At 44.3% G+C, this 20,239-nt stretch overlaps 1 protein-coding gene across 4 annotated transcripts in view; it reads right to left on the reverse strand.

The window, feature by feature from the left end:
- Window positions 1-548: 548 nt before the first annotated feature.
- Window positions 549-20,239, reverse strand: part of PIK3AP1 (phosphoinositide-3-kinase adaptor protein 1) — a 176,287-nt gene continuing 156,596 nt past the window's right edge. For all 4 annotated transcript variants that reach the window (XM_082406515.1, XM_082406517.1, XM_082406516.1 and 1 more), the window contains exons 14-17: window positions 17,809-17,964; window positions 13,120-13,190; window positions 11,681-11,799; window positions 549-4,551 (exon numbers count right to left, since the gene is read on the reverse strand). In XM_082406515.1, coding sequence (XP_082262641.1) covers window positions 4,494-4,551; window positions 11,681-11,799; window positions 13,120-13,190; window positions 17,809-17,964 — 404 coding nt within the window. In that variant the 3' untranslated portion in view covers window positions 549-4,493. The remainder of the gene's footprint in view (window positions 4,552-11,680; window positions 11,800-13,119; window positions 13,191-17,808; window positions 17,965-20,239) is intronic.

The raw sequence follows: 20,239 nt of genomic DNA on the forward strand, positions 1-20,239 counted from the left end.
GAGCAATGGGCGAGGAGAGAAAAGCAGACCCTATTTTGGTGGAGTATTTGGGAAAGTCTAATGGAGGGAAGAGCATGTAGGGCCATTAATTCAAGGAATATTTATTGAGCATCTATTATGTGCCAGGAACTCTGGTAGGTACTAGGAAATGATGATGATAAATGGCTTTAGGGGACAAAAGTCTGATAACAGTAGGCTTGGGAAGAAGGAATAGGAGATAAAATAACTGATTAGAGGAAAAGGAATATGGCTTCAAAGATTCTTGGAGGCTGATGACCCTCAGGGCTCAAAAATTGTTAGGACTCAGGGGCACCATCAACATCAGTGTTGTTCTGCCAAACTGGAGAGTGTAAAACATTGATAAATCTTATTTCATCAGTTTCTTCATCTAGATTAATGATCTCATTCCCTGACACCAAAAAGGTTGAAGGGGAAAATGCCAGTGAAAGGAAACCCCTCCCAAATGGCTATACAACTTCTTTTTCATGGTAGTTCTAATAAGACTCAATTGGTTAAAGAGTTTATGACCAGCAAATCATCCAGAAAACCAGAATTTCAACCTTTTATTCTTATTCTTGATAAACATGATCATCAAAAGTCTTGGTCTATAGATGACAATATATCTTCTGATTTCCATCCTCAGCTACCTTTTCTTTGAAATTTTATTTCTTCTTTCTACTTTGTTATGTTTGTCTTGCTAGTAACCTACTTTTCTATTGCTATTTACCACCTTCTACCTCTACCTTTTCTGTTCTAGATGAAGTGTTCTAGATACTGAAGAATTTTATAATTGTTCTGAATTCTTTCTTTAGGAAGCAATCACTTAAAACATTGGTTCTTAGACCAAAGAGCAACTAAAGTTATTAATTTCTTTGTACAGTTCCCATCTCACTGTTTCTGACACATTTCTTTTAACTGATCTGTCATAACACTGATACAGGGCATGGAATGGGAGTTGCCACATAATAAGATCCCTTGCTAATTAGGTGGTGAGTCTAGTAAGGTTGTCTCCCTCCTTCATCAGAATGAGGTATTCCCTACCCCTTGCCTTAGTCCTAAACTTAAAGAGGTAAAGGGACCTGGGTTATTATTAAACACAAAACATTTTACTTCACAGATGATGGGGAGTCAAGTTAAGTGAGTTCAGCAAGTCAGCAGCAGTCCAAAATAAAATCCAGGTTTCCTGACTTCCAAGCCATGTTCTTTCTCTACATCATGCTAACTCTTACTGCATGGCTAGCTAAGACATTTTCTCCTATATTGTGGGTTAAATGGGCTCTGGTGAGCTCACCAAGGAACCTATTTATTACAGTTTCTATGAGAAAATTAATTCTGAGTTTTGCCTCAGAATTCAGAATACATCTTTCAACCTCCTACTCATCCTCTTACCACTCTGGTGAACATAGTATCTGGCCGTCAGGAATGAATGAGGAAGGCCATTTTATATTCTTAATAACTCACTTGGAAATGAATAGAACACTATTTATCAAACCAAAGCAAATATTTATACAGGAAGATTCCTCAAAATTGAGGATTGATTTTTAGGATGAATCTTCTAGAGTTATCCAAATTAGCTACTTGTCTTTCTTAGAAATAAATCTGTTACTAATGCTTCCTCAGCCAACCAGCTGCAAAACCACACACTATGCTTTGAAAGACAGCACAGAAAACCAACTTACTTCCAGGGACAAATGGGAGAGGGATCTAAAAATCCAAGCTATTGAGGTGATGTAGGACAGAGTAGGATCTCTCTTTTTTAATAACAAAGTAAGACAAAAGAGGGGGAGAGGGTAGGTAACTTAGCTTGACTTGTAAAAATATTTATTGAAGTCATTTACATACTATTACTTTGCCTAATTATGGCAAAGCATTAGGGATTATTCACATCATTAAATACGTCAAGTTAAATTATTTGATTGCAACACAAACCTCCTGTTCAGAGTCTCTCAGTATTCATACTGTGTTGCTCATATAGTTGGGTTGTCTGCTCACAGGTTTTAATATAAGATGAAGGAACAGTGCTGGCCTGGGAACTGGAGGACAATGTACCTTGCACAGTTAGAGGCAAAGGCAATGGCAGTGAATATGACCAATAGCTTCACTGTCTATTGAGCCAGTTTGTAAAATCTTGGGGCAGGATGGTGGCCGCACAGCTGTCTCCCAAGGCATCATATAGAGAACTTTTTAACTGTCTCTTTGGACACCTAGCTACAATTTAGTTTCTGATTCTCATTGTATTTAAATTCATGGTTTTGTTACATAATGTATTCCTAAAAATGTATACAAAAGTTGAGTGTGTGGAAGCTGAATAAATTTACATTATAATGGATGGTTCTGTTTCTAGAGAATGAAAAATTTCACCCGGGCATTAGAGACATTCTTTGATAACGTGGTCCCAGTGTTTCATCCAAATTTTTCATTTTCCTCTTTTACTTTTACACACAACCAATCATTTTGGATGTTCAGTGAACATTCAATGAGGATTTAAGACTTGTCATTTTGACTTGGCACTCCTGATCATTTCCTTCTGTGTCTCAAGTGTGTGTCACATTTATGAAACCCAGGTATCTCATAAGCACTTTCAATTTTATGTTTTCCACTTATTTTCATATAAGAATAAAAATGCAATAAAATATTCCAATATTGCACAGTGATGTGCATACAAAGATGGTAACACCATTGGCTGGCAGTAGGTTTTGCCATGTTACTGATCTAAATGCTTGTTAATCAAAGAATGTAAAAAAAAAAAACCTAAATTTCGCATCCAAAAGGGAGCTTAGAGGTACTAAATATCTTTAAAAGTATAACTTTTATCAAGATCAAATGTACTTAAAACAGAGACTATCAATAAGGGGAAGGATAACCATACCAACCTTGTATTTCTTGTTCTCCTTTTATCTCATATTACCCTATTTCTCCCAGATAGGTGACAAGGAGAGCAAAGGGACCATTGCAAAATGGCTACTATGTGCCAGGCATTGTGGTAGGTAAAATTTCCACAAATACTCTCTTAATGGCCAGCGCCAATAGTGTATTTTATGTCAGGAAAAAACAAAACAAAACAAAAAAAACAGAAAAACAAAAACCCAAGATCTCAGAAGCTATTAACTTCAATAAGTCCTTGTTTGCTGGACTGAGGAATTTGACTGAAAAAGAACCATTAATCATTACAAAAGGACCCAATAAAACTGTACTTAAATGGATCTTTAATAGTATGTCTTTTATATCTTTGTGTGGGATGGAGAATAATTTCATGGAGAAGCACCAGATTTCTGACAATTTTTAAAGAAATAGGTCTGATACTAATTTTACTGTATGTTTAAGCATCAATTAAGGGCCTGTGCTTTGAAGGTAGATTTATGTGCTAGGGACTCAAAATTAATGATATGTTTAAGGCTCTACATTCTCTGCACAAATTTCCCAAGCCTGGTGGTAATAACGTGTATATAACGAAATAGATAACTATTTCTATTTTAAGTTCCTCCTTCTTCTTCTGACCCCTCAGCAGAGTAAAAGTCGAGGGTCCTCCTCTCTCCTATAGCCAGAACTAAGATCTACTGCTCTGCATCTAAGAGTGCAGAGCAATAAGTGGGGTCCCTGGCATCCCAAGCTTCTGGTTCCCAACCATTTTTTAGATGTTCTTTGGTAGCATCACTGTTTTGCAAGCATACTGAATTATAAATGCTCCAAATACTTGATAGTCCCATACCTGGGAGATATGGAAGGAGGAAACTTCTGGAAGGCCAATAGTCAGTCACTGACCAAATTTCTACATCTGGGCATTTCTTGAGGGAGAGAGCTTGGCTATTTGGAGATGGAAAGTATGGTGACCTGGAATCAGCAGGTCCTGATTCTAGACCCACCTCTTCCTCTAACCAACTGAGTATTCTTGGTTCCAGGCTTCTGTGAAACCTCAGATTTGCCTTCTATATAAAAGGAGTTAGGACTAATCCCTCTCTAAAGTCCTTTTGAGTTTGTTGTATGTGACAAGCCCTGGCATTTAAACACCCTCCTGAAGCTACAGAAAAGCTGAAGAATCATTTAAAAATTAGGACATATCTTCTTACTTGGATACTGTAAGTCAAATCATAATCACTTCTAGAAATCAGATTGGACTAGCAAATAAGTAAGACCTAATATAAGTGCATTTCAGTAAAATCACTTGTAATGTACATTTCTGAACAATCTTTTCAGGCTCCTGACATGCCAAATTAGAGGTAAGTATTCCAATTAAGTCGTCATCCTCTTGGCAAACAAGAATAGGGATCAATATACTTGATGATGGTGAATGAAGTCCTTAGTTTCACCTCTTTGTGCCTTAATAATATCTTCTTCAAGGAAAGCCCAGACCAGCAGGGCCGCAACAATATCAGCAATGAGATTGGGTCTTAAGGTCAGCAGTCAGGCCATAAAACTCAACATGAAGACATCATTAACAGGCTGAAAACCACAAGTCTCAAGGTCCTGAAGTAGGCAGGCTTTAGGAGGTAGAATCAGCGACCTCTGGGTGGAACAGGTGGAGGAGGATGGAAGGTCTCCCTGGTTGGAGGCCTGAAATGAAAGATAACGCAATTATTATCAAATGAATTTAATTAACTAGTTCTTAGGCATCCATGATTTGTTGCAAACTTGGTATACTATGCAAAGGACATGTTCTTCAATTAATGAAAGTGGAGAAACATACGGACCTTTCAGTGGCATACATGCTAAGCTGTGGCTTGCAATCCTAGCTGCACATTAGAATCACCAGTGGAGCTTTGAAAAATAACAGTTGCCAGGCTCAATTCCAGACCTGTTCCATCATAATCTCCGGAGGATAGGGTATAAGCATCACAACTCTCAAATAGTGTCCCTCCTTCAACCAGTTATATTAACCATGTTGTTTATTTTCTGAGGCTTTGACATCTGGGCCCTGGCTGATCCTGGAGGGCCTGCCCCTCCTAGGGTAAGCTAATTCCTAGGGATAGCAAACAACCTGCAGTGAGCACACATTTCACATGCAAACTAACCAGTCCAGAGTCCATACCCCAACCACGTCCTTTAATGGGACTCCCACATTCGGGACCACTATCCACTGCCCTAATCACCCCAGGGCCAGGTGCCAGACAACTAGAGACAGCCCCTTTGCCCCGGAGCCTGTTGAAATTATTCAAACTAGCCAATCCTTAATCTGCCTAGCCTGCCTCACTTGTTCCTTCCTGCAGAACCCAAAATAAAGGCTCTTGCCCATGTTTCTCCCCTCCCTGCCATTTCTCCTGCCTAAACCTGGGGTTTTCCTGTGTGCCCTACCCCAGCATAATGTGCCCCCCTCCTCTTGGGATCTAGGAGTATAACGAACTACCTATTCAAAGGCAGTCGTCTCCTGATCTGCTGACCTTGCCATACCTAAATAATAATAAAACCTTTATTTTAAAACTCCAGTGATTCAAATATGCAGCCAGGCAGGAGACAGTGGGGAGATCCCTTGAGAGAGGACTTGAGAATTTCTGAAGTCGGCTTCTCACAACTACTTCCACCTGGGATCGCTAAGTGTGCTGTCCCAACTCCATGTCTGCTTTCCTAGAAGCCTCCCTCCACATTAGGCTAGATGGTTTTTGAACAGTACTAAATGATACTCCAGACAGACCTGGGTGAATGTATTTACAGAGGGTTCAACAACTGCAGATGGTATTTCCACAAGTGTGCTGTAAAACCAATATTTAATTCTCTTGGAAGCAAGTCAATAAGTCAAGAAAGAGAGCTTTGTCAGGTGCTGTAATTGAACTGTGCTACCCTGGAACTGCGTACTTAAGGACTGAATGAATCAATGAGTAAATATTTACTAAATGTCTCTTGAATGCAAGTTTGCGTAGGTCAAGGAAACGACAAAAGAGTTGGGAAAAGACAGGCCATTTCAGGAGCCAGAGAGGGAGGCAGAAGTAGAAAAGAATAACAACAGACATCCTCAGGAGGTCCTGCAGTGGCACCTGGGAGTAGATGGTTTTGTGTGGTTGTCTCTTTATCCAGAGAAAACAAATGGACAGTCTCCTTCCATCGCCTGACCTGCCCTGTGAACCATGGGCTTAAAGGAGAAAGCTGAAGGACAGTCAGGTGATACCACTTATCACTTGAGTAAGCTTAGGCTGGCTTCCTGGGTGTGGGATATAACAGCAAGTAAAATGGGCATGGATCTTTCCCTCAAGGTGCTGAGAATATAATGGATGAGACAGACAACAGGGAAAATCAGTACACTGCACTGAATGTTTTGATAGGGCACATTCAGAACCTATGAGAACATATGGCAGAGGCATTTATGCACACATCTGAAGAATAAGTTCAACTTCTCTGAACCTCTTTCTCATCTGCCAGACAGAGGTAAAGATACCTATATTGCAGATATAGGTATCTATATTGGAATTACAGATACCTATACTGTGTGAGATGACAGTTGGAAAGTGGATAGCACTTCCTGGCTTAGAGTAGGCACTCAAGAGGTAAAGCTAATAATTTTATTATTATGATTAAAGATGTATTCTTAGACCTTTTCCCCACGTATGCCCCATAAGCCTTACATTTTACCTTCCATCGCAAAGAGAGTCACGATTCCCTACTGGTCCCTCTTCCTCTGCTGCCCGACTCTGCAGTTGGGGCGAGTCTACAAGCAAACCATCTCCATATTTCATTCTGATGAACAACCCAGCTAAGGATTGGAAGCCCCATCTCAGGGAAATGGGTTTGTGATTACAGACATATCAGAACCATGGAAGTAAAGGTTACTAAATCAGAATCAAGTGGTGGTCTGTGGGGGAGACGGCCTCTCCAGGACGCTGGGAAGCTGGAGCTGGAGACAGGATTGTCCAGTCCAGAGACCTGGGCACTGGCTGCTTTTTCCTCCGTGTTGAGGGTGAGGTCTGTGCTGATGATAAGCTTGGTTCAAGAACCCAGCAATCCTAATGTTGGTTACATTCTTTTAAAGCAGGTCTATTATTTAGATGGTATGCTTTTGTACGATCACAACATTGTTAAAATATCTTTAAGCTTCCCTATTAGTAAATAGCCTCCGGCCCAAGTCCCCTTACTCTCTGACCACTACCCCCCACCCCCCAGGGACTTCACAGATCTCTTTACAAGTCAGCAGCTAAAGGATTAACTCTTGGTACTCCAGGAGGCCTTCAGAAGTATGTTCTGATTTGGCAGTACCTAGGCTACACCTTAAAGGGGAACGCATAGATTGTTAGTGATCGGCAAATCACTAGTAAATGGCAAAACATATTAAAAAACAAGAGGGCAATGGCTCAGCAAGATGTTAGCTTTTTTTTTTTCTCTACTGGCAGGACTTTACCTATGAAGAGTGTGACATTGTCAGCTGCCCACTCTATAGGGACTAATGCCCTGCAAGGGAAATGCCATGCAAAGATATAATGCATCTGCTCCTGTTCTTGTCACCATCTGCCTTTCCTAACTTTGAAGTATAAATATATTGGGAACTTACAGCGGGTGGGAATGTGAAGCTTCTTTCCACTAATCTGTAACCCACCTGCACTGTGGTACACGACTTGATGGCTAGCTGCCAACCCAAGCAGTAGCAATCTATCCATCCACCCATTCACTTGCATGATAAATATTTGCTAAATTCCTAGCAGGCGCCAATTACCGATTTAACTCCATTCTGTGCTGGGGAGAGTAGAAAAAAATTTTTTTCTAATCAAAAATCTCTAGGGACTTCCCTGGTGGCGCAGTAGTTAAGAATCTGCCTGCCAATACAGGGGACATGGGTTTGATCCCTGGTCCGGGAAGATCCCACATGCCGCGGAGCAACAAAGCCCGTGTGCCACAACTACGGAAGTCCCCGCGCCTACAGCCTGTGCTCCCCAACAAGAGAAGCCACCGCAATGAGAAGCCCGTGCACCACAGCGAAAGAGTAGACCCCGCTCGCCACAACTGGAGAAAGCCCGCGCGCAGCAGCAAAGACCCAAAGCAGCCAAAAATAAATAAATAAATAAAATTTAAAAAACAAACAAACAAACAAACAAAAACAATCTCTATTCTTTTGAGGTTTACCATCTACTTGAGGAGACAGGTATGTAAACAAGGGCCACAACCTCGGATGAATTATAATGGAGGTATTTGGGGAAACACAAGAAGGTTCACTCTGCATAGGAACATCAGGGAAGGCTTCACAGAAGAGGTAATGTTTGGACAGAGTCCTAAAGGATGTGTAGGAATTTTCTAAGCAGAGATCGGAAGGGAGTAGGAAGACAGCATTCCAGGCAAAAGGAACAGATTGAGCAAAGACAGTACAAAATGACACAGCTCACTAGGAATTGTTAAGGGGGAAACATCAGTGACTACAAGAGAGGGGTGGGACTCAGGGCCACGGCATGCTAAAAAATACAGAATTAAATTTAAGGCTTTCATGCCAGGAAGTGACATCACCAGCTATCTCTGCTCTAGAAAGGGCACTCTCTGGGGCAGTGGAGGAGGGACTGACTGGAGGCAGGGAGGTGAGTGTGGGCCTACAGGGATGAACTGAGGCACTGGCAGATGGAGAGGAGGGGTAGATCTGAAAGCTGCGAGGGCAGCAAAATGAACAGAGCCTGGGGAGCTGCGAGGGAGGCAGGGATGGAGGCTGACTCCGGGGCAGGCACTTGGGGAAGAGAGAGAATAGTGCCACGTCTCAGGCTGGGAAGTGGTGAGAAGAAGGCAGTTTGGGGCAGAGGATGGCAGGTTGGATGATGAGTTCAGTTTTGCATGGGCTGCGTTTGAGATCTTGGTTGGACACCTGGTGAAGTTCCCAATGAACAGTAGGAAACAGAAGGCCAAGGTACAGATGGAGATGGAGACTTGGAGTCATTGCTGACAATTCAAGCTCTGGGGTCAGCATGCAGAGTGAGAAGAGGAAGGGACCAGGACTGGAGAGAGTGATGAGCAGATGTGCTGTTTGAGAGAAAGGGGGGTTCAGGAGAACATGAGTGGGGAAGAGCTGCCAATTCCCAGATCTGGAAGTGGAGTGGAGACCACCAAGGTCAGCCTCCCCTCCTGTCCGTCAGTGGGTCAAGCATTCAGGAGAGAGGCCCATTTTATTCTTTGCTCAAACATCTCCTCATTTTATTATGAAAATTACATACTTTCAGAACAATTGCATCTTTCCAATCTTCACAGCAAAAATGCACCCAAACCCCGTTTCTATCAGAGATTTCTTTGCAAACACCATTTCTTTAGTAACATATGTTTTCCTCCTTTTCTCTCCCCATCTTTACCACAACATGTTTCCAGACTCCCCCAAAACAATTCATCTGCCATCTCTCTTTACACATTAAATGCATCCCAGTTTCCAGCCTTTAATTTCTGGAACCCATTTCACTGGTTGTTCTCTCTCCTGCAGACAAAATCCCACAGAGTCTTTGTAGCTATATATTGGAGATTGACATTCTTTTTAATCTTGGTACAATTAGATAACTGCCTCCAAAGTCTTTACCTTCAGGAATAAAAGGTCTTAGATCTTGTATCTTCTCCCATGACACCTGGACCTCCTTGGACAGGTGTAACAAAATGACTAAAAGACTGGACCCTGGAGTCAGGCACACCTAGGTCTGCCACAGACATAAAGTCTCCATCCAGTCTTAAGCCCCAGTTTCTACATCTGCAAAATGGGATAACACTAAATATCTACCACCTAGAGTTGTGAAGAGAATTAAATGAGCTAATGCATTTAGTGTGTTTAACAGAACACCTGGCACATAGTAAGCCCTCAATAAATATTAGCATTTATTACAACAGTTGCTCTCCACAAACACCCCTCCCCAATCCCCAAGTATATATAATTTTCAAGCAACAGAACATTATGCAAATTCAGGTGATTGGACTAGGTTATCGCTAAGGTTCCTTCTAGGGCTAATGTTCTAATATGTGAACTCTATTCTACACCACGGAAACATGCTCCGTGAGTGTGAAGCAGCTTGGGACTGAGGGAGGCTTGTGTAGCAAGTGTCAGTACGTGAATGTTGCTGGGAGCACACGGAAAAGCGGTAATAGCAAGGGGAGAAATGGGAAGATCCTCAGCGCAGAGTCAGCGGCTCTTTCCAGAAAAGCAGAAGAAAAGCCTCCTTGTGGTACTTTCTCAACAAATTTCACTGATGAGGTTCATTTGAGTTACAAGTTTCAAAATGAAAAAAAAAAAAAAGAAATCCTAGTTTAAAGAAAACTTCATCCTTTTAATCTCCCCCCTGCCGTGCGCCCCTCCCCGTACCCCCAACCCCCCCCCCAACCCTGCTTCACATTGTATTTCAGACATCAAAGAATTAAACTCCCAAGGCAAGCCTAGGCTTTTATTCCCAAAGGCTCCTTTCTGCCTTGGCAGACAAGCTAGCTTTGACCACCTCTTCTGTGACTCCAGAAGACCTTAAAAAGGTTCCTGCCAGAAGCCTGAACACAAACAAAGACATACATCAGAGCCCCATAAGTCAGTCACACTCTTTTGTCTAATGCCCAGCTGCAAATCTCCATGGGCTCATCCTTCTGCATAAAAAACACTCAGACTGTTGTGCTCTTACTAAGGGCCAGAAACACAATCCTTACGACTCTGTGAGGAAGTTCATTGACTATCTCCGTTTTTTGTTTTTTTTTTTTTTGGCTGTACCACACACAGCATGAGGGATCTTAGTTCCCGGACCAGGGATCAAACCTGAGCCCCCTGCAGTGGAAGCTCAGAGTCTTAACCACTGGACCGCCAGGGAAGTTCCTACTATCTCCATTTTATGGACAAGGAAATTAAGGCACATGACAGTTAAATAATTCATCCAAGTTCACAAGTGGCTGCCAGAGACTTCCCCTGGCAGTGTTTCCCCACCACCACACCTTGCTGCCTCTCATCTTTATTTCCATTCCCAATTCCTTCTTATCTCCTGGTCCCCAAAAGGCACTGTCCCCACTATGCGGCCAAGGGAATTAGTTATTCATGAGCTGAATTCTAACCAGAAAAAAATTATGCAAAACATTGACCTTTACCAATGTAGTTCACTGACAAAATATTGCATTTGTTATTTAGAGTATGTGCAACTGAATAAAGCATCCCTTAAGTTAATGAAGAGTCCACGTTGAAATGTGTCCAAAGTATGCATTTCAGTGAGTCTAGCTCTGCGCTTATTCTTTTTTTTTTTTTTTTAATAATTTTAATTCAAATAGCCACATGTGGCTAGTGGCTACCAGATCAGACAACTCAGGTCGAAGACAATCACTAGACATAGGAAACACATTTTGAGCAAGTGCCCTGGTTAAAGAGCTGGGTCTTTTTTTTTTTTTTTTTTTTTGCAAATATCCATTAATGGGGAATTTTTTTTAAATTAATTTATTTATTTATGGCTGTGTTGGGTCTTCGTTTCTGTGCGAGGGCTTTCTCTAGTTGTGGCAAGCGGGGGCCACTCTTCATTGCAGTGCGCGGGCCTCTCACTATCGCGGCCTCTCTTATGGCGGAGCACAAGCTCCAGACGCGCAGGCTCAGTAGTTGTGGCTCACGGGCCTAGTTGCTCCGCGGCATGTGGGATCTTCCCAGACCAGGGCTCGAACCTGTGTCCCCTGCATTGGCAGGCAGATTCTCAACCACTCTGCGCTTATTCTTAGGTCATTTAAGATGTCCCCAGATCCTACACTCCCCTGAAACTCAGAGAGTGAGGAAGAAATGTCCCGTCAGCTTCGATGTTACCTCTGTGAGGCGGCTCGGGGCGGCACCCTGGGGGGCCTCTCAAGGGGCACGATGGGTGTGCTGTCCACTTGCGGGGGGCCTGGACTACGACTTCTGGTAACCTCGGGGGCTTCATTATCCTACAGCAAAAAAGATGAGAAAGAAGGGTGAAAATCACATTAAGCAACAGCATAGCTGGACACTGCCATCCCACAAGCTCCTCAGCCCTCCCCAGGCTTTGGCTGAAGGTTACTCACTGACTGATAATCAACCCAGCAATACCAGGGCAGTTTTCCACTGACTTTGACTCCCAGAGTCACTGAGGAGACCATCAGACCCAAATTATCATTAGCGATTCGAGCTCTTGTTCCTTGCTACTCAGTGTGACATGTGGGCCACCAACATCACCATCGCCTGGGGGCTTGTGAGAACCACAGGGTCTCAGGATCCTCTTTACACCTGCTCCATCAGAACCCACATTTTCACAAGATCCTAGGTATTTCTTATGCATGTTAAAGTTTGAGGAGCATTGCTCTATGTAACCAGATAGGGCTGGAGAAATTTTATTTTTAAACAAAAGCCCCTTTTTGGGACAACAGAACGGTGACTGGTCCTCAGTCACAGGGTAATACAAGCCGTGCACTGGTGGGCGGCCCACTCCTAGGACCCTACCTCAGGGAGCCTCCTGGGTTGGCAGTGACCCATGTGACCTCACCCGCACATCCCAGCCGCTGGTCACTGGATCACACCCTGACCCAAATTGGGCCTCAGCCTAAGGCAGCAACTTACACTCTGCTCAGAGACCTTGCGGCTCTCAGGGGACTGTCTGCCACTATACATGTTGAGAAGCAGAAAAGGCCAGCGCCGCAGTGAGAGAAAAAGGAGATACCCACAGGCAAGAGGAGACAAAAGAGTGTGTGGCCTCGGGGGGTACACTGACCAGTGGCTCCGGCTGTGGCATGCCCCGCTCCTGACCCAAGCCCCGAAAGGTGACCACTGCCCCTGGAATCCCTGATACTCATCCAGTTCCCTCTCACCGATGCCCCTTTTGGCTTAACCCTTTCTCCTTCCCTCTCTTCCTTTCTTCCCTTCTTTTTATTGAGGTGAAATTCACATAACATAAAATGAACCATTTTAAAGTGAACAATCAGTGGCATTTAGTACATTCACAATATTGTGCAACCACCATCTCTATCTAGTCCCCAAACATTTTCATGACCCCCCCCAAAGGAAACACTGTACCCCTTAAGCAGTTTATCCCCGTTTCCCCTACCCCCAGGCCTGGTAACCACCGATCTGCATTCTGTCTCTATGGATCTACCTTTTCTGGACATTGCATATACATGGAATCCTACAACAGGTGACCTTTTGTGTCGGGCTTCTTTCACCTGCATTTCTATTTCCTGCAGGGAAACGACCCCCGGGACAAGACGTACGGGGGTGCGGGCCCCGGCTCTCACCTCGTTGTCCGCCTCCATCCCGCTGCTCACACTGAGGAGGCTCCGGGTGCTGGATCGGTTACTCGCGCTGCCTAAAGGGTGCAAACAAAATCAGCTGGACTGTGGATTCTCTCACGGTAAAGTAAATTGCAGAACTCTGGCTCTCACTTACTGACAGGAACAGTACACAAGCTGTGCATACGGGATTCTTCAAAATGCTGCCGTCTAATAACATTACCATGTTATTAGAGTTCAGTTTTTTCTTTCAGCATAAAATGAAATGGTTCATCTTTGTATTACCACTTTTTGCTTTATAGCTACCATTTACTGAGGGCTTACCCCACGTTATGTGCTTTAAAAGCATGACTGCATTTAATCCCTATGAAAACCCTACCTGATATTAGAGCTCCGATCTGACAGACAAGAAAGCAGAGACGCTCTAGTTCTCACATGTTCAGTGGTATTTCTAAAATCTGCAAACAACTTTTGTTGCTGAAGTTTTTGTACCTATTTAGGAATTACAGCATGTGCGAGTATCACACATGTATACATAGCTTCTAAAAAGAGGCCAGTGTGACACAAAACACAAAGCACAGATTCAAAAGTATAATATACACACAGGGTAGAAACTCTGACTGTGTGAGTTTAGGTGCTCAAGGATGTAAGTTGGGGATTTATCACCTACCTCGTTGAAACAGCATTATCCAATAGAACTTTCTGGAAATGTTCTGTTGTGTGCTATCCAATTTGGTAGCTAGTAAGACACATGGCTAGTGCAACTGAGGAACTAAATTTTATTTAGTTTTAATGAACTTAAATTTAAATAGCCACATGTAGCTAGGGATTATGGTATCAGACAGCACAGCATTAGAACAAGCTCAAGAACGTGATTGGTCTAGCAGTGAAGAAGGAAGAATAACAGTTAATCAACTAAAACTCTGACTTTAATTTACCAATATTGCCTTTAACAGTATTGCCAGATCTTAGGTCTGCTGAATTTCCACTCAAAATAGCTCCTCATCATATTAGTTTATAGGTAAATTGCCTTAGTTTTGACTTCATTACGATACCAACTTTGACCTAATTAATTTAGATGTTAGCTTGATGAGAGTAAGTTAAGATTATAATTTTGGATTGTTTCTTGGAGGCAGATTTTTAAATTTAAAATAATGTGTCGAAAATATTTCTAGAAACCAGGGGATTCAGAGTTAGTCTATTAAGGAGCACGTGACCCTGTCTCTTTCTCTCCAGCTACCCACACATAACACTGTTCGCTCAGCCAGAATGTCCTTTTCTCCCTGCTCCCCCCAGCCCACCCCATCCACAAATCGAAACCTCCTCAGTCCCCAACGCTCAGGACAAATGCTATCGAAACCTTTCCAGATTCCCCCAAATGAAAGTAAACCCTCCCATCCACGGGCTCCCATCCCTGTGGAGCCAAGCCTCCCACGTCATTCATCATTGTTCATCCCCTTCCCTTACAACGAACCAGACTCCTTCCAAAGTTTATCCACTAGGAGGGAGCAAAAAGCTGTCCAGGCACTGGCTCCAGGATCCTGGAAATTCACACCAGACAGCTCCCCTTGTCCCTTCCGTTGGTGTTCCTGAATTTTTAACTCCCACCCTTTGGCTTTGAGCCTTCGCTCCTGGTTTATCAGTTCTGGCTGGCCCTCTCCTCTCTCCGAGGCTGATGACCTGCTTGGCCACAACCTGTCTGGACTGCACCACTGGTAGGAGGCTCTGGCCCCAGTCCCCATCATCTTCACTCTTGCTGGGGGAAGGGGGCAGTGCCCACCCCTTGCCAGGCTTCTGTCACCAGGGAAGAAGGATCAGACAAGCATCTAACTGGTACTATTTTTATACCTTCTCTCCTCCATTATAAGTCCCCTGAGGACAGACCCTATTTCTTTTTCAGCTTTATGTCTCCAGTTTACAGTCTAGCTCCATATGCACAGAGCCGTCCTCAATATTTGGTGGAGGAATGAATGAGAGAAAAAAAATGACCATATATATATGATCCTTAAGAAACTTGAACCAGACAACTTAGCAGAAGGTCAATGGTCTTTCTGTAATGAAACTTTTGTTCTCTTAAACATAACACTAATATTTTGTGCTTAAAATTTTAGTCACAACCAGATTTAACCTGCAACTGTTTCCCTGTAGTTCCCAAGAGATGACAGCTGCACCATAATAAAACAGTGCTGTTCTTAGGGTATGACTCTGGGGGTTGAGGGGCAGTTGGTGGATCAGAGCTGGGCCATCCTCACTCTCCCTCCTTGCCCTGGGAACTGTTTCTCTTTGGAAGGCAGTATGTCCCCATGGTGGAGCACACAGAGAGATCTGGATGTGAATCCCAGATGCCTTGCTTAATTTCCAAGTGACCCAGGGTAAGATGCCTAACCTAAGCCTCTGTTCCCTGGTCTCACAGCACTGCTGTATAGAGTGAGACCGCACGGTAACAGGCTTGGCACAGAGCCTGTAAGAGCAAGCATTTGATTAATTATGGCAGCTATCATCATCATCATCATCACCAGTCTCAAAATGGCAGATTATCCACTAGTGACCCAAGGGCCCTCACCTCCAGTGTCCATACCTTTGTATAGCCTCCTCCTCACCTCCCTCTCGGCTTAGCCATGTGACTTACTTTGGCCAATATGACGTTAGCAAGTGTGATGCAAGCCAAAGCTCGATAAGTACTTGCACACTGGGGCTTGTCCTTCTGGAATGCTCCCTTTATGGATCTTGTTATCATACAAGTTCAGGCTATTGAATTAGAGGCCATATGTAGAGAGTCCCTGAAGAGTGAGAGGCCATCGTGGATGCTCCAGCCCATGCCAAGCTTACAGCTGAATACAGTCACATGAGTGACCCCAACTGACCACAGGGGGTGGAGGTGAACAATTCCCACTTGACTCCTGGCTGAGTTTAGAATCAGACATAAATAAATGATTATGTTTCAAGCCACTGCATTTTGGGATAGTTTGTTACATAGCAATAGATAACTGTGCAACAGGGCCTGGATGCAGTCTACAGCCACAGAGTAAAATAAAATCCTCTGGTCTGTCATTTAATAACATTTTCTACCCCAATAAGATAGCCATCTCTGGGCGGTAAACCACCATACAAGGTAAGAAGCACAGTTTATGCTTTCCAGTCTATTCTCACACCAAGCTAACTCAAAGTAAAACATACGCATAAAATGGTTTAAATTAATCTGAACCTGAAGTGAGTACTCTGCATTTATCTTGTTAAATTTCCCCTTCCCCCACCCCAGAAAGCCCTGCACTCACCCCAAGAGTGTCTATACCACTTCTCCTCTCCTCTGTGACACGTCTGAGTTGGCTGCCTGCCTGTCCCTTGCTTCCTCTGCCACCTGTGATCACTCCCATTTCTGAACTTATCAGAATTCTCTAAATTGCCTAAAGGGGGGGGGTGATACACATTATCACCCCCATAATGTAAGGGGAGGTTTTCTTCTCTGTTAAGTCTAGGCTTCTCATGTGGTTGTATGATATGCTTTGGGTCTGTTTCAACAGGTAACAGTGGCAGAGAGAAGGGCTGGGTTCTACTCTCATTTTGCCGTTGACTGGCTGTGGGACCTTGGGCAAAACTCTTTCCCTTTCTGGGTTACAAATACTCTATTAATAAAGTAAGGAGGGGGAACAGTTCAGAGGCTCTTGACCTAAGTCCATGGATGGGCAAAATTGTGTGTGTGCATGTGTGTGTGTAAACACATGCATGTGCATTTTTATAGGAAGCACATCCAGAGCGTATATCAGACTCTCAAAGGGGTATGTGATACAGAAAAGATTAAGAACCCCTGGGTTAGGTGACCTTCCAGTTCCTACATCCATGTGGGGGTCCTCCACCTGACATTTACGGAGACGTGAGTCCTGAAATTCAGCTTGTCTCTTGCTCTTTCACTTCTCTCCTAGCTGTTTTGATAACACTGAAATGTTCAAAAGCAGGGAAACTCGATCTATTTGGCTTGTGAAGCTGGTGTGTCTGAAGTCAGCTAACACTGCCCTGGATCTGGAAACAAAGCCCCAGCTCCTGCCTGCACATCAGCGTGTATTGCCTTGTTGCAATCAGACTCCTATTCAAGCTGTCAAGCCAAAAGGAAGACATTTCCAAATTAGATCCTCAACTTTCCTATAAAGTTGGAATTCTCAAATCCGAGTTCACTGTTTTCTAATGTCTCTGACTTTGTGCCCTTTCCTTCCCCTTCCCACAGATGAAGCAAAAAGAACAGTAGGCAAGAGTCTTGGCCCTGGATCCAGTCCACCTGAGTTCAAATCCCAGTGCTACCACTTGTTAGCTATTTAACCTAGAGGAAGGCACTAAGTTTCCAGTTTCCTCCCCGGTAAACAGAGGTGATAATACCTATCCTGTAGAGTGATTATGAGAATTAAATCAGAGAATCTGTGGAAGAGGCTCAGTATATAGTAAATGCTCAATAAATATTAACAAGTATTATGATTAGGATTTTTCATTTATAAAAGCAATAGAGTAATAATTATCATGCAATCTGGCTTCACGGGATATTTGTATAAAGGATCTTTGGCACCCCGAAAAAGGCAAACCTCACAGGCTAAATGTCCCCCATTTCTTACACCTCCCAAGCCCAGATCAGGCTCCAAGTAAGATGTTCTGGGCTCATAACAGAGCACGTTTCCATGGCCCAAAGGCACCTGCAGGCCACCTGCTTACTTGCTGTGCTGGAGGTACTGTCTGTTTTCCAGTCTCCTCGTCTTAGCTCTGTCCTTGGGGGAAAGACGCTTTTCCTGGGGCCACTCTCATAGACTCCAAACTCCACTTTCCCTGGCAGGTGCTGTGAGTGCCGAATTGGGACCGTGATCTCCAAGTCTGCAATTAGAGGGAAAAGGGATAAGCTTTAAGGCACCAGGATGCCATTTACAAAACTGCTGGGCTGCTCTCTCCCCACCCACCTCCTCCACCTGAATCTGGAGGGGGCCTGGAGGGGAGGGGAGGGGGAAGGAGGAGGAGAAAGGGAGGGGGAAGGGGGGGGGATCCTGCCCAATTCAGTACTGAAACTCCACAGACTACTGTGTGGCAACTGCTGACAGAAAGTTGGGGTGGAGGAATGTTGGAAAGGGCAGAGAAATGCTTTTGCATCAGGTAGCAGAAAGAACATGTGATTAGGGAAAGATCCGGGGCCCCGGCTCTGCCACTCACCAGCTGTGGAGCTTGAGTTAAGTCAGTCGACCCCTCTGAATTACTTCCCTTTCTGAGGAGGGGTTGCGAATGCCATTGATTGTAATAATAGGTTATCCTGTGCATCACGCAGAGTTCTAAGAGCTTCCGTATTTTTAGCTCCTTGAATCCTCCCAACACCCATGAAATAAATACGATTGTCAACATTCTCAATAGAAACTAAGGTACAGAAAAGTGAAATAGCGTGTCCCATGTCCCTGTCACACAGTCAGTAAGGGGGACAGCTGGGATTTGAACCCAGGCTCCAAAGTCCAGGCCCTTAATCACTACTCAGACTGCCTCTCAATCCCTTAATAAGTGATGGATGAAGGGTGGGTGGTCCACAATGACAGCAATGATCGAGAGAGTTCACGAAAGGAGGTCCATCAGGCCCATGAAAGATTTTGTGACTTGCAAAGCTCATCAGTGGTTTGAGACCCCACAGATTCAGAAGGATAGATTATCCCTTTGCCCTGAAAAGCATTAACCTAACCTCTTTACTGGCTTAGCCCTGCTCAGTGGTTGGTCTTTCTTCCTCCCTAGATTTCCACCCCTGGGTGCTATGAGCAGGGAACAACTCCAGCTGACAAGTGGAACAAAACATCTGTGCGGGCCCAAACCAGCTTCCTCTCCAGGGAAGTGTGAGTGCCACGGGTGATCTCCTGTCACAGGGCTCCCCTTGAGGCCCTGGACCTTCCCAAGCCCTGGGGCGGGGCCTCTGCGATGAGGTGTAAGCGCGGGGGGACTTTTGGGGACACGTGGTCTCATTTTTGAGGACCCACTTCCTCCTCGGCTCTCCTCTGCTAGGGGATGGGTGTGGCAGGAAGTTCAGGGAGCACAGCGGCAGGGGTGGCTCTGCTTGCCAAAGCCAGAGGTCTGCCAAGAAGGGTAAACGGGTAAACAAGCGCAGGTGCGAGGACAGGTTAGACCAAGTGTGCTCAACATTCTGCATGGAGAATGTTAAAACAGTGGACTGCTGGTTTGCGTGAGCTCGAGCTTTCCTCATCCTAGAGACTCTGGTTCCAAGCGTAGTGTCTGGTCCTAGTACTAACCCAGCTTTCCAGGTCTCGGTGGAACACAGATCATTTTCATGTCCTTGGGCTCTCTTGGTTACAACTGAGCAGTGGAAGCACCCACCCAAGCTTGGAAGCACTTGGGTGGAGACTAGCCAGTGTACCCACACGTGGGTGTGAGCCCATGGTGGCTCAGAGCCCAAACAGGTGACACTTTTTTCCCCCCTCAGCTTTGACCAAGCTGTTTAACAACAGTCTCTTAAAGGGAGGTTCCTGTCCGCTTAATTCACTTCAATGAAGCATTTTTCGACTCTGAACAGTTCGAGGAGGAAGGAAAGTAAAATACACAGGAAAAAAGTTGGGAGTCAACAGTTCAAAAAATCAAGTAGAGCCAGTCTAAATGTCTACAAAATCCTGATATTCTTTGAATAAAGGGACACTGCCAGGAAAAATAATTATCATCACTATACTGCGTAGTACTTTTGCCAAAGTGCATTCACATGTGTTACTATTCCTCCTTTGAACTTCCGCTACTCCGTGAAGTAGATAAGCTGGGTGTAACCACAGATGAGGAAACTGAGGCACAGAGTGGTTAAAGGAAAAGTCCTGGATCGTGAAGTGATTCAGTGACAAAGCAGGGATCTGAACCCAGGCCTCCTGGGACCCAGCCTGCTCCTCCAGGTCCCCCCATGCACTGGCCACAGACAACGCCCAGAACACAAATATTGATATTCTCCTCCACGGGGCCAGGGCATTCAGCAAGTCAGGAGTCAGCCAGCCCTTCTCTGATTTCCTACACCATCAGCGCTCTGCACTATCTCAGTGAGAGGAAAACAACTCCCCAGGGCTGAAGAAAGACTGGCAAGTTATTATGAACAGACTGTTACTTTTTAATCGTCCTTGGTCTTTTAACC

Source organism: Balaenoptera borealis (assembly GCF_965194805.1).
Source record: "Balaenoptera borealis genome assembly, chromosome: 10".
In the NCBI taxonomy this organism is placed as follows: Eukaryota; Metazoa; Chordata; class Mammalia; order Artiodactyla; family Balaenopteridae; genus Balaenoptera; species Balaenoptera borealis.